Raw genomic sequence first — 15,351 nt, forward strand, 5'->3', positions numbered from 1 at the left:
GGCAACATATTTCTCTGTAATCTACTTTATGAGTAGACATTATAAAGATAGCCTTTGATGGTTAGTATAACTGTGGACTGTAGCAACTTGACTGTGGTTTATTTGATGTGTTTGTAATGGATACAATTTTATGCAATCAAGTTTTAATTTCTTACCAAAATTATTTTAGACTGTTTATATTTGCAGAGATTTAGGTAAACAAATGCACATCTAAGTATCTCCAACAATATCTATACAGTTCTCATTTAAACAGAGCTATCCTGGCCATGAAATGACCGATATTTGGTATTTAAATAGTGAATCTTTAGTAGTGGATGTGGTTAATGGTGAATTAGTGGTAAAGGTATGATTATTTAAATAGCAAATCTTTATTAGCAGTGGAGGTGTGAATATTCTCATTAAATCTTATTGTAGTACTATTATTAGCCTAAACAAGATTGAATCTCATTTGCCAAGGTCCTGTGCCAGAAGTGCTAAGTGTTGCTCCAAGTTGTTTAGTGTTAAATGTTGCTCCAAGTTGTTTGGTTTTTTTAAAACCTCTATTTATTAGTAAATTCTGGTTTATGTTACATATATTCAAACATATAAAATATTCTGTATTGAAACTAACACATATTATGTGTTAAGTGCTACCTGTATGTACAGACCAAGGTGCCCAACAGTTCGACTTAATTGAAATGACAACTATAAATAACTGGCATTTGTCCTGTTGCATCACAGAGTCAAACCTGTCGCGGAGGCCTGGCATTTAGTTTGTTGACAGAGTGCTTGATTGAAAAGCAGTTGATTGAAGTATAAAGAGCTTTTGTTCTTTTTTTCCCTGCTAATGTGATCCTTTCTCTAGATATGTGAACAAAGAAGCAGAGACTGGAAAAAGTCTTTAAGCAAATTCTCTCAATTTTTAGGTGAATTGACAAGGGAGTATTTTCAGGATATTTTAAAGTCCAGAAAAGTTCCAGTGACATGTCATCAAATGTAGTTCAAGAACTGATCAGAAATCAGAGAAAATTACTAAAAAACAGAAAGGTTTTTACAGCATTTCTCATCGTTTTAACATCCCCAGAAAAGAAGTTTCCTTCTGCTTTATCCAAAGGTGTATTGACTTCAACAGTCCATGGTGGGCCATTAAGCCCTTTTCCTATTGGAAACTAAAACATTTTGTGGATGTAAATCTTCCAATGGATGAAATTAATTAGTTAGCTAGCTTAAATCTTATCAAGATAGAGGCTAAGGCTGTCCCTTCATGTGCAGCCAGTGTAATAGCCCGGTGATGGCAGAGGGGGCTCTACTGCTACCTCTCTTCCTCTCCTCCTTTCTCTTGCTTGTGGCTGTGTGACCCACCCTTCCTTTTGCCAGAATTGAACTGCTTTCTGAGCAGGTTTAACTCACTTAATGGCATAAAGTTGGTTTTTTTCCCCCTGGGTTAGTTTTCTATCACTTTAATACCAAGTCAGCTTGTGGAAGACTGCAAGAAGGATGGCAGTAAGCTGCTACAGCAAGTCACTCAGCCTCATGGAACTGTACTGTGACTGGTGACTTGAGTACTTGAAGAGTCATCACTCCAGACTTGAGCTCTGCATATGCGAAAAGGGTCCCTGAGTGTACTAGGTGTGATAAAATTTAAGCATCTGGAACGTCTTATCAAATCCAGTGGTACTGCTGGCATACTTTAGCAGAGCTTAAGTATCTTGCTGAACAGAGCTTGCTTGGGATATTATCTCTGTTCATCACATCATTCTAGCTAAGGCAGGTAACTACAGTGGTTCAGATACGGCAATATGGATTTTGGCTCAGGTTAGCAGTGAGGAAATACATGCAGAATCTGCAGCAGGCTTCTATCTTGCAGTTTTATCTTTGCTAATACCATTGTATCTTCTAGCTATTATTAGCTAACTTAATGCTGGCATAGATATGTTGTTCTGTCTATAGTGCCCTATAAAATGTGGTAGATAAACAGATTTTAAAGACAGCACTTAATCACACTCATTGAAAAATCATTAGGGCATGTCTTAGTGTGACTTGTAGTTGAAAAGCAACTTAAGACCCCATTCAAGACAAAATTTATATACTTATTTACTTTTGTTATCAAATAATCAGAAGTTATCATTTAAACAGGTCTGAAGGAAAAGAAAAAATGTATCTATCGGACAGTTAAATTTAAGCACTGCACAAAATGAAAATTATATAAAAACTGAATCTCTGAGTGTGTCCATTTGATCCAGTTCTGTATTTAAAATATGATTTGCCACAAATATAGCTAATATAGCTTATGCAAAAGCTATGCTTTACTGGAATTTTTTTAATGATAATTAAGTTAGGAACTTGAAGTATAGTTTAGTAACTGGGATTTCCTATGATGTTTCAAAATATATTACTGCATCTTTACACTGTTCATAATATTTTCTCTGCTACAGGAAAAGTAATTTGGTTTTCTAGAAGTTATTCTGAATGGTTCTTTTCTCCAATATTATCACTAGTATTATTCATTGCATAGTTATTAAAACAACCATTGATTTTTTTTTTAATTTATTGATTGCAGGATTCTAAGTAGAAAATACCATGAATTGTAGATTGCTTGTCCAGTACAATATACCACCACATTCCATAAAACAAAGTATTGAACACTGTCTGGCTTTATAATGAGTGTTTCATTTTTAATCAAATTCCTCTAAATGGTGGTTGTACTCCTCTAGGGTGTTTTTTTTTTCTATTGAACAGTATTTTGTAGACTTAGGAGCAACAGTTTTTTCTGCTTGTTAATGTGATATATTGAAAGTATAATTGCAAAAACTGGAAGGGGAGCATGTGCAACTTGACAAAACAAGCATTTGCAAAGGCTTTAATAACCTTAAAGCTGTCAAGTTGTATATGTGAAATTCATTGTGGTACCATAAAGCAGATACTACAAAACAAATGTATGGGCATAAGGTTTGTTTCAACAAACAAAAGTAGGAGTTATAATTCAGCATTTGTGTGACTTCTAATGAACGATTATGATTTCACGTCCTCAAATTATAACATAACGTCTCCAATGTAAAAGCGCTATTCTGGTTGTGACTTAGCAATGTGCTTCACCTCTAGCCATTGGGATGTCATAGGGTTGGCTCAGGACAGAAACATTATATTAATTCTGTAGAAAAGAAGTGTAAGTGTAATATGTGATAACCTCTGTTTTATATTCAGTATCTGTAAAAACAATTTAAAAAAAAAGGAATTTTCCTGAGCAGACACATTATGTCTCATATGAAGAAGGCATTCAAACATTTCTATTCCACGGGACTGATAGTCTTCAGAAATGGTCCCATTTGTGCTTCTAGTTAACGCTAAAGTTCCATTTAAGAACATTCAAAGCATGTGTTTATATTTCATCACAACTTAAAAGCTACATTAAAGCCCAGCATGTTCTTAAGATCTCTTCTGAACAAGGACTCTTTATTAAATCTGACTCCATAAAAATATCTCATATGACTTCTTAGTATTACACCAACCTTCCAGTAAGAATAACTTACCTAATAAGTTTAGAAATCGGACTTCTGTGGCTGAAGTCTCTGTGTAATGAGACACCCAGAAATGAAAACTGTTCATATCAATGCTGCTTTTAAATGGTCCCTGACATAACTCTTCTGTTATGTGGAATGATAGTGTACTACATACATTTCCCAAAGGCACATAAGTACAAGTCCAGATGAGCTGTTATAAACAGCCATAAGGGAATAAACTTGGGAATAGAGTTCTCTTCTCCCTCCCAGATGAAAACCCTAGCCATTAAGTTATTCGAGTACACTTCTGTTTGCTTGTTCTTACTTTGGCATTATGATTTATATACATTACAGAGGAGGATGAGATGGTGTTCGTACACTATTCTACAGTTCATTCATTTAAATGCCCTTCTCATAACAAAGAAAAGTCTAAACCAGAGTCAAAATGCCCGTCTATCAGTATTATGTCTGGCTAGTGTAACAGTCTCTTTGCCTGAAACGATGACTGTCTTAAATCTCAGTCATTTCTGGGCACCCAGTTCTTCCTTGTTTGTTATAAAGGAATATCAGGTGTCTAACTCAGCACTGCAAATTTCATCTCCACTGCAGATGCCTAACATTCAGAGCTACAGAGCTGAGTGTCCCAAGTCTGTCAGCTTCCAGAGTTGAAGCCCAGTCACTGGATCATCTTTCTTCTTTTGTAGTTTATTTAATTCTGATATTTTTCTCTCAGATGTTTTTTTTCTCATTGAAAATTTTGACTACGTAGAAATAAGGAGAGAACATTGGGAGGGGGAGTTAAAAAAAATCCATCTGCTCATTTGAATTAAACTCAGTTGCTATGAGTTGCAAATAGTGGAACTGCATATTGTCAAATAACAGTATGAAACTAACTGGACTTAAAATCCCTTCTTACCTAGCCTTCTGGTTGTGAAAAGGGCAATTGCAACTTGCAGTGATGTACAAAGAAGAAATGCTAATTCGCTATTGCAGCTGTGTATGTTAATCTAGATAAACCGGGGGATGTTCCCATTATTTGGGCTTTCTTTTACTTTAAGAAATCCTCACTTTAACTCCGAAAAAGCTCTAAGTTGTAAAGCCTGAAGTGATACCATTTGCTTCACCAATATTTTTGGGTAAAACAAATTGAAAGCCTGCTTTCTGTCTTTCCATCTATAATAATTTTTATAAGCCTCTGCTCTTTTTTCTTATAAAGAATTTTTTCTGAAGTACTTTTCTGGTTTTATGTTCAAACACTTTAAGCAGATGATCCCAACTATTTTTGTCCATTTAACTAGGTTTGCAGTGGCTTTCACGATGAAAATGAAGGAACTAGCAGCAGCGGAGTGGGTATGTTTACATGATGATTGTGATGCTTATAGTATTATCAACTCTGCATTCTCCTAAAATCTTTTCTAAATAATGCTAGAGAATTGTAATAATCTCCATGTTCTCTATTCCTGTTTTTCCTTTCAGAGAAAACATTTCGTATTTATGCACTTCGACAGGTCAAATCGATCTGGCATTTAAAAGCTGTTTAGTATGTGAAAAGAGTATGCAGCAGTTTAGGAAGTAACATTTAAAACTAATCATTGCTGTTGTTATCGAGTCTCTCCTGATGCCATATGCATATATTGGGGGTTTTTGGTATCATTTAATAATCTTTATGTTGCCAAAATTTCACTAAACAGTTTTACTTACAATAAAGAATTTGGAAGAATAATTTGGAAATACTTGTTTTGTCAACACTGGAAATAGAATGAACGTCTTAAGGTGAACTGCAGAGCTAAAATTGAAGTTGTGCTAAGCCCAGCAATATGTGATATACAGCCCTGTTGACCAGGCCTTGAGGGATATGTAGCATATAAATAGCACTTAACTTTCTTAAAACTCATCTCTCCTCCTGAAAATAAACTGAAACACACTGTGCTGACTGATATATGGAAAAATACTGAATAAAATTATTTTTATCCAACAGCATAGTGGTTAAATACATTTGACAATGCATTTTAAGGAGATTATTTAGCCAGCAAAGAACTGGCAGTAATAATGGTTGGTTCTCTTTCTCTTCATTTAGTAGGTACCATTGCAGTCACGGTTTTGCAAATCTCCTTCAGACATTCAGTGCCATTATTTTTGGTATCTGATGCTCCTGTTTGAAAATAGACTGGGTCAACGTTTTCACCCTTATGTTGTTGAGTTGATGGCAGACTGCCAGTGGAGAAAATTGAGACAAACCCTTGAAGTAGACAGTCGTCAATCCTGGTTTCTGAAGAGTGGAGCAAGACAATAAAGAGCTGCCAGTCATTTGAGTACAAGGAGTGCTTTTGGGTAGTGTCATGCTGCACTGGTAACCTGTGAAAAACTCCACACCAGGCAGCTGGACTTGGTGATCCAGCTTGATGGCCTAGCTGATTTTCCATGCAAGGTTAGCTTTCCAACTAACTTGTCGGCTAAAGATTTGTACTGGATTACGGAGAGCTGCACTGAGCACCAGATCCAGTGAAGGGTAAGCAGTAACTATTTGGTGGACAGTAAGGGGCAACATACTGGGATAAAAAGACCAAGGCAGGACCACCCTCTTCCAGCTGCAGTGAGCTATTAGCTCCACTCACCTCCTCTTGTGAAACATCAGCTGAAGTTGAACAATAAATGGAAGAGCTAGAAACGAACTGCTTGGTGTCTTTTCAGTTCTAATTTGCATCATAATACACCCTTACCTAAAAAACCCATTTAGAGGTGGAGCTTGCACCATAGAACAATTTAATATTCAATACTTTGTTTCAGCATGAATTGATTTTTATTTATTTATTTGTGTTAAAAGGATACGTGAGCAGATATAGGAGTTATAATTTGGTTTTAATAGTTACTAAAATGAACTTCATGATGGGTAAACATGAAAAGGGCACAGGTTCTGTCATAGATCTTACGCAAGAAAAAGACAAAAGTAACAAAGTATGAGGAGGAGAAACAAACTTGAACTTTGAAGTCCTTCTGACATCAGCACCTCAACTGTTTTTGAATACTTAACTTTGATTTTTACCTAAACACTTTTGTGCTCCAGGTCTATGAGACTCACTCAGTGTTTTAGAAAAGGTCTGTGGCAGACAGAGAATTGGAGGCAAGTCTGTCAAGTCCTAATCTGAAACACTGCCTGCTGACCTGTGTCTTAAATACTGCGGTTTGAGTTCTCTTTCCAGCTATATCTTCATATAAAGGTTGAGAGCAAATGCCACACACTTACTTTCAAACAGTGAAGAGTTTTTTCTTTCCATACCTAGGTCACAGGATATTAACCCTTTTTACATATTAACTCACACTAATGTGAACTGCATTATCCCTCTAATGTGTGCTTTATTAGTTAAACAGTCAATTAAGAATTTAAATTATGAACAGGTAAGCAGTTGGACTGTGCTCAAGGGCTGTATCTTCCAGCAAATTCTTTTCTATTACATTGGATAAATTATCTTTAATTATAAAGTACATAATACAGCATTTGTAATAATCTGTATTCCAAGTGAGTTTGAAATGTTGTAAAAGTTCTTGTGCTTCCTGTCAGTGTTTTATTTCAGTAGTGTAAAATTGGTGCATAAGAATTACCTAAGCCAGTTTTATTAGCGTTCAATTTCATTTTTCCATTCTGCTCAAGACCATATAAAATAAAGAACATAACAGAAAATTGATCTATAAAGTAAGAATACATCTGTACACAGTATTCCTGCTATTTTCTTCTTGATGATCCAAGCCCTGGCAGGATTATATTTACTCACCGTAAGCCATTAAAGGTGCAGCAGAGCATGAAAGCAGATGCTTAACTTAAACTTATTTTTGAAACTTAGTGGGTTTAGGCAACTAAAAGCCTGTCTTCACCCACCAGATTTTTGAGGCAGAACTGTGCGGTATGTCAAATATGGAGGCAAGGGTTAAGCTGTCCTCTGCCCCATCTGCTTTTTGCACTTTCTGGTTTCCTGCATCTATTTCCTAGCTCTGAATTTCAGCTGTCCCACTTGTCCTGCAAATTTAAATTCTGAAGTTGGCCTCCAGCTTGCAATGCCATCCTCATTGTTTACAAGGCTTTTTTTAGGACTGCAAGATCCAATTTAATTTAAAATGCTACTTCATAGGTAAGAAAAGGACCAAGAAATGTTAAGTAATAAAATAACCTATTAAACCATTTTTTCTTATTTTTAAATGCTTTGAACACAGAAGTTCATATAGCTTTTGAAAGATAAAGTCCATAGAATATCCTTCGTCTTCCATTGTAAAGCGTGTTATTTTTTCCCCCACTTCATTTATGTGTGGATTTGCTGCTTGTTCATGTAGTTTTTGGGACTTAGTTATTTCACTCTGATACTCAGAAACCACCTCCTTCCCATCTGTGAACCGCTTGTTGATGACTATTCACTTTTTTTAATGACCTCTTTTCTGTCCATTTCTTTTTCCAGTTCATTTTTAATAACTAAAATAGACTGTTATGACTGGGCAGTGGACTGGAAGGGCAGTCACATAGGAGTGATAGGGCAAAATCAAAATGTTTACATGTAAAAAAAAAAAAATCGTTTCTTTGGCTTGTTTCCTGAGCTGACTGGTTCAAGAATTGGTTGCTTAACAGTTTGTTTCTGCATTAATTCTTTTTCTCCTAATACAAGTTCTCTTCCTGCCTTCAAGTCATTATCCTGCAGGTGTGATTGCACAATCTGCTAAGGATGGGGTGGGGTGGGAGAGGAGAAGGGAAGACTAGTGGGCAGCTTGACACGATGCACTGGTATATGTGATACTCTGTCTTGGTTAACTCTGGCTATGTTATTCCAACAACTTTCCACATTAAGAGAACGAGTCTGCATAGCAATATTTAGCTTGAAGAGTTCAGCAGTGTATCAGCAGTGTAACCTACCATTCGAAAGTGAAATGGTTGGAGAGGCAACCTGGCAGTCCTTTTCCCATCTGCTCTCTAGAAAGAGCCATGGCAGGGAAATAGTGACTCACAGAGTCGCAGCCTGCTAGGACGGTGCCTCTCTAAGAAATGAAATTGGCACTGAAGAGGAGGCAAGATTTAGTCTCAAGAATGCAAAGATTGGTACTGTAAAGAAAGTTGTTCATTTCTGGACGCTACAATGTTAAATTAAGCAATAGCATTAGGTGAACTGCGTGAAAGAATATAATTTCAAACTGAAACATTCAAGGTAATTTTGAGCAAATCTATTGGCGACTACACCAGTTGAGGAACACCTTCCTTAGCTCAGTCCTCTACTGGCGTTGCAACCAGTGCTTTTAAAACGACTAGGAATTGTCTGAACACAAAGCTTTGCACAAATACTTTGAGCTCAAAAAACTGCTTGTTTGCTGGGGAGTGTTGTTGGTTTTTTGGTTTTGATTTTTTTTTCAATGTGGAAAGATCCCACGAATATTTTGATGTTTTTGTGAAAAAAAAAAAAAGTATTACACAAATTCATGGTGGAGTTATAGAAAGATATTGAAATAAGAATTGCCTTATTTGATCACCTAAATTAAATAACTAGCATAGTAGTACTTCAGGAGTAACTTTGGAAATGTGGTAATGACCTCTTTTACTGTAGCTATTTTAAAATAATTTCTTATGCAATTTTTATTTGGGAATATTCTGCAATAACTCCTACTGGCCAGTTTTCCTGTATAGACAAGTCTATGTATATTTGACAGCAATTTTTTAAGAGGTTAGAGGTAGATGGGGTTTGTTTCATGCCTGATGTGTTTAAAAATTCTATTATGGATAAATGTAGACTGTTGTTTCAAAACCAGCTATAATTTTTCTTTCAAGACTAGCATTTTTTGGGAACTAGGGTGGTTCTGTAGTTGAAAATCTTTTCATTCTAGGGAAATATTTTAATTTTCTATGCAATAAGCAGGTTAATGATTGTGAGAAAGGATACAGAGATAAAACTTAGTAATTGTGTTAATTGCAAAATTGATTCATTGATACTGTAAATGTTCATTGTAAATGTAATTTAAATTGCTGACTGTTGGCTTTGGCTGTTATGTAAAAGTATCTTTTTAATAGTCTGTTTTTATTTTTGATAGTCAAAATCACGCTGATGTGCGTTTCGTTATACTAGTTGGGCTTTTTTGAAGATAGAACAGATCTTTTATGGTGAACAATGAAAGTCACTTTTCTTCTCCTTCTCTTTAAAGCCAGATGCTAGGAAGAAAATATATGTCCAAACTCAAGGTGAGAGTTTTGAAATATTGACTAAGGTATTTAATTTATTTGAATCATGTGTTTAGTAACTGTTTATATATCTACTTTCTTAGCCCCAGAAATATTTTGCTGAGATGGGTATGGGGTTTGAAGTCCTGGCTCAAAAGGTTGAGCTTTTTGCCATTGGTGTTAACTGATGCAGTATTTCAGTCTCTTAGCCTATATTTTCAGCTCATTTGATGCTTTTAAAAAAAAGTTTTCCCCGATGCCTTGCAGTTGGAATCTGAAAGCCAAGGTAACACCTAAGGTAGTACCGAGCTTTCCCCAAAGCATACAGAAGTTTTGATGCTGAACAATTATTCTCTGAAACTCTAAATTTCTTTAAATGGTCTGAGTTGAGTTCCCAGAATAATGACACCCAACTAATATCAAATCCAAAGTATATTACATAAGTGAGTAGTCTAGGGAACACTCAACTCAGCATTTTAGATGCAATTACTTAAGCTATAGCTACTGATTTTATTCATCTAAATTGTCTACAGATTCCAAAACTCATTCTATTTTGTATATTTCACTGTCAAAGAAAAGAAAGTTATTTTTAAAACTGTTATTTTGAAATAATTTGTTGTGAGGTTTATTTAGCCCATATTTAGTATATATTTAAGTCCCCTGTGAGGTAATAGTTAACTAAGAGATTAAATAAATTAATAAAATAATTTCATTAGTAAAATCATCTTTAACATAAGGCAAAGGAAGTAAATTAATATTTAGTTTAGATTAATATTTAATTTTTATATAAATTTAATTTACCTCCTTTGCCTCATGTTAAGGACTTGGGTTAGGGTTAGCTGACCTATATCTGTTTTGGAATAATAAGGTCTCTCAGATAATATTATCTGGTATGTAGATTTTAAAAGGCCATATTTAGCATGATGTAATTAAGCTTAATTCCCTGGGTTGCTAAAGAAGTTCCTACACTGTGTGATTGTGCAAAATTTTCAATTGAATTTCAATCTGATCACTATGGAAGTATTGTGCATACAACCCAACATAGTTGGGAAGATAAAAGCTTGAGATGGGAAGAGCTGTGTAATAGAATTTGGTGTGCTTGACAGAAATACTGTTTTCTTAGGGCAAGACTTGAAGAACCATAGTTTAGCCATCCAGGGCCCAATCAAATGTGTTGTGTGTCTCTTTTTTTCAACACAGGAATTAAGACTACACCCAGTGAAACATTTGACTGGTATAGATTTCTACAAAATGCAGGTAAAACTCACTTTTTTCCTGTACTCACTATATTTATTCTTGGTAGATGTGAGCGATGAAAAAATTTAGAATGTGAAGGTTAACTGATTATATAATAAAATGACTTAATGATATGAAAAATGAAAATGTCTTAATATTAGGTTCAGGCAGAATATTGATGAGATTAGTCTGGTTAGTAAACTACCCAGCCTGCCTCCAGATTTCTGGTCTGCCCAGGGCTGAATTGCACCAAAAGATAATACGGTCATGACATACGGGTCAGTGTCCCTTAGGAGGTAAGCTAGATGGAAGCAGCAATACCTGAGCATGCTGTGCTTTACAGCGGTGTGATAGAAACTGTGGATGTCTTTTGCAGAAGAGCAGGTGAGGTGAAGAAGTGTTGAAGAAGGGAAATAAGTGTTGATGGTTTATTATTTGGTCTTGATCTAGAGCCTGTCTCTGTTTTCACCAATGTAATGTCATGTAAGGCAGATGACCTAATTTAGAGTCACCTGATGTTGGCAATGCTTTAATTGCTACAGCTGCCTTTCCCCCAAAGAAGAATTTGTAGGCGTTTTACTGTGGTAAAAATATTTCAATCTGATCTCTGATAGTACAGCTGCTCCCTCGGGTACAAATGAATCCTCACCAGTCAATTGCTTTATCACATCAGTAAGTGCGTGCCATTATTCAAAACTGGTGTCCAATTTTAAATTGAGCATTGTGAGGTTATTTTGTTCTCAGTAAATCATGGCATACAAGCACAGCACCACTAAGATTAATAATTTTCTGAAGTGAAATGATTTGTCACTTGCTAGCACAGCCTTAGTGTTGATTGGATCTCATGTCCAACCATTTTATGATTAAAAGAGCAATCAACAGATTGAGAAGGGGGAAGCTGCCCCGAAAGTGCATTTCATCTAATATATTAGGGACAGTTCTTTGCCTAATGTGTACTAATGCAAAAGTGCAAAATAATTCATAATGTACATGAAAAGCAAACTAAAATGTGACTCTAACATCTGTGGCTCTTAAATAATAACTTGAAAACTGGCATAAGATTATTCAGCATTGTTTTTAATGACTGTTTCATCTTATTTATCTTATCAGTCTTGTCTCTATTTCTATCTCTTGTGGCACCCTACAATTTCCACTTCTTTTAATATTGCACATGGAGGCAGGTTTTTTGCTGTACCTTCACACTTACCACAGACTAATTAGGAGTTCCCACTGAAATGCTTTTCCAGGGATTTGCAGTTTCAAAGGGTATAAAATTCTACTAAACTTGGAGCAATCAGTAGAAAACTATCAAAAATAGAAGGCAGTTTTGCTCAGAACAATACGATTTTGATAGTGTAGGCTTGCACAATGAAGTGCACTTGAAAAGATCCCTAGCTTTTATGCAGATAAAGCTGTCCAATCTCGTTCACCTCATGGCATTTGTGATCCTTTTTTTTAAAAAAATATACTTTTTTTCATGAAGTTCTATTCCGTATCTAACAGCGTGTAATGATTTTTGTGGGAATTACTTCTCCAGATAACTCTTGCTCATATCTTTAGCAGTATCCTGGAACATTTGTCAAATTCAGGATTCCCACGGCTGAATGTAAAGAAATAGCACATGCCCTACAATGCAAATTATAATACATTTGAGGCATCAGTGTTAAACATGCTTGGTGATCAGGCCATACATTGTCAAGTTATTCTTTAATATGAAATAGGTTCTTCAGAATATTTCAAGACTCTTTTTAATAGAACAGACTTCTTATGAATATTCTTTGTACTGATTTTTTTCAGTCATAGAAAAGCCTTAACATTTGACTCGTGTTAAATATGACACCAGTACATAAATAGTCTCTTTAAATCAGTGTAATGGCTTCAAAAATAATTTAATTTAATTTAATAGATTAAGTGAATGGGAGAATGCATCAAGTACATTTTACTGTGGGAGATTTCCCCCCACCCCTAGCCCCTAAATGTGAATGTTACTAAACCAAAATCTAAGAAATCCTACCTTTTTGTACATTTCATTTGATAGTTTGGGTTGTTAACATAAATATCAATCACCTAATACAAACTGAAGCAATGCCAGGAAAGTGTTTTTACTGTTGTTGTGCAATACAATCTCAGTACAAAAAGCACAGAATTAGTATTTTTTTTTTTTTTTCATAGTCTCAGCAGCAGACTTGAATGTTGCAGAGGTGATGTTTGTGTAGCGTTAGTGTGCTAGCTCCTAGCTGCAGTATTTTCAGTGGCTGTCTGTTAAAACATTTATCTAAAAAAAAAAGAGCTTTTAAAGTTAATTTGCATTCCGGTTAGCAGTCAGCTTCACAGCGTTTGTCTTATGTGGATGAAAGACTGTAAACAACAGTAGCCAAACCAAAAAGCTCCACCAAGTGCAGATTTCAGCACAGACTTTAGGAAGACAATCTTTTCAGTATATTTAGTAACTCAGACTGTTTAGGGAAGTGCTACAGCCTGTGTCATTCAGGAGGTCAAACCAGATGATCACAATGTTTTTCTCTGACCTTATAATACAAGAATCTATATACAGCATAATCAGTTTTGTTAGCAATTTTAGATGCCTGTCTGTAGACTTGAGAGAGACAATGAAAGATCAGGCTTTTGCTGAAAATTGATTGACAGAAAATGACAAGACAGTCTAAGTAAATGTGAAAACTGAGACTGATCTTCTCTAACAGCTTAGCTCAAGGATGGAGCATAGCTGCTTAAGATCACAGGCAGGCTTGATGTCATCATACCATGTTGAAAGGCTCCTTTTGATTTCAGTGGAATGTGGCTGAAGCTTGTAAGATGTAAACCCAAATAAACACTTAGACATCATGTGATTAGAAGACATAGATAACTAACAAAGTCTATGCTAATGAACTGAGAAAGCTTGTCTACCCAACAGATAAGATTAAAAACTGGTTTCCTGAAAGGTGGCAGAGAATCATAGGATCAGATGCTTATTGCACTATCAAGTAAAATATGCAATATACTTTTGTAGTTTGATTTTTCTACTCTCAGATAATTTCTGCTTCATAGCACGTCTATTTTCAGAGCTTGAAAAGTTTACATAACCTGTCATGACACAGGCAGGGTTTTACAGAGGCATTATATTTTTCTAAAGCTATGCTGGAAGAAAAGACCTACATAAGAAAAATTAAATAGTAAAAGTTTGTGCAGATATATAGCTGACCATAGAAATAATGATATGATAGCAGCAGTAAACTATGTTCTCCAACAGATCTGAAAGCGTAGAGCTTTTTTGTTGTCTGAACTGTTAGAAATAATGAGAAATGGGGAAAAAGGATTGCCAGAGAATTTTGCAGTCTAATTTCTCTGGATTAGTAGCCTGCCCCTGGAAGTTAACAGGTTCATTTAACTTCTGTTGTCTTCACAAACATATCAGCAACTCTAGCAATTATTCACTATTGAATGTGAATAGCAGTATAAACACTTTGGATAGTTATTGCTTCCACTTCCCCTTATTTTCTAAGGAACCAATTGCTTTGTAAAATAAAAGCTCAGCTTCATAAAACCTTAATAAATGTTTGAGATCTGCAGGTAATTAAGTATGTTGCTGATGTAAGACCTAATTGGGCTAATAATTGTCCAAGTTCTATGTCATCAGTGACTTCAGAGTCAGAGACTGAAATCTCAGCAATAAACCTATGGATTTCCTTTTCTAGGAGATCAGTTAATAATTTCAGATGCATAGGAGGTGGATAGATGAACAGTTCTCGAGAGGAGTAAAAGACCTGCTGTGGTTCAAAGTGAACAGAAAGGAAAATGAGAAAGGTTATTCACCCTCACCATCTTGTTTCTGAACAAAACCATGATTAATGACTAGACTAATGACTAAGCCCAAATAATATGGACTTGGTATTGTTCTCTAAAGGTCCATAGAAGACAACAGTGAACTTGGAATCAGGGGTTGGAAAATTAATCATAAAATCTTTGATCATCCATGACCTAATATTAATGAGAAATGTTTTGACTGCAGGCTGTTTTTTTATGTTACTGGGCAATCTTTTTATCCTAAATTATAACCTGTAAGTCCAATGTTGATATACTTCATAAAATATACTTAACCTCTACTATAAATTGGATTTTGAGCTGTAAAGGAATGAACACATTTTAAGAGCTTCGGCTTTGTGAGATTGTTGGTTCAGGTCCAAAATAATATCTTTGAGTGAGAAATCACATTGTTCCTTTTTATATTTTTCTCCTCTCTAGAGATTTCAAAAACACCTTACAAAAGCACAATAAAGACTTTTAAATAAGAAAATTATTTTTATTGTCTTTATTTGAGCAAGTGGTGTGAAAATTGCTCACTTAAGATGTTCTTAAACTGCTGCTTTACCTCTCAGCAAGCTAATGCTTGATATTACTCATTCACTTAGAGGCCTGCAGCTTTTCAGTAAGATTAAAGATTTGCAGTAATAT

At 35.3% G+C, this 15,351-nt stretch overlaps 1 protein-coding gene across 2 annotated transcripts in view; it reads left to right on the forward strand.

Annotated features, from left to right (window-relative positions):
* Positions 1-15,351, forward strand: part of GLT1D1 (glycosyltransferase 1 domain containing 1) — a 60,933-nt gene that overhangs the window by 12,669 nt on the left and 32,913 nt on the right. For both annotated transcript variants that reach the window (XR_012838077.1, XM_075769167.1), the window contains exons 4-6: positions 4,778-4,829; positions 9,648-9,684; positions 10,864-10,920. Coding sequence is in view for 1 of the 2 variants with exons in the window: in XM_075769167.1 (XP_075625282.1) it covers positions 4,778-4,829; positions 9,648-9,684; positions 10,864-10,920 (146 nt within the window). In the remaining variant the exon portion in view is untranslated. The remainder of the gene's footprint in view (positions 1-4,777; positions 4,830-9,647; positions 9,685-10,863; positions 10,921-15,351) is intronic.

The sequence above is a fragment of the Balearica regulorum genome, chromosome 17 (genome assembly GCF_011004875.1).
Source record: "Balearica regulorum gibbericeps isolate bBalReg1 chromosome 17, bBalReg1.pri, whole genome shotgun sequence".
Taxonomy (NCBI): domain Eukaryota; kingdom Metazoa; phylum Chordata; class Aves; order Gruiformes; family Gruidae; genus Balearica; species Balearica regulorum.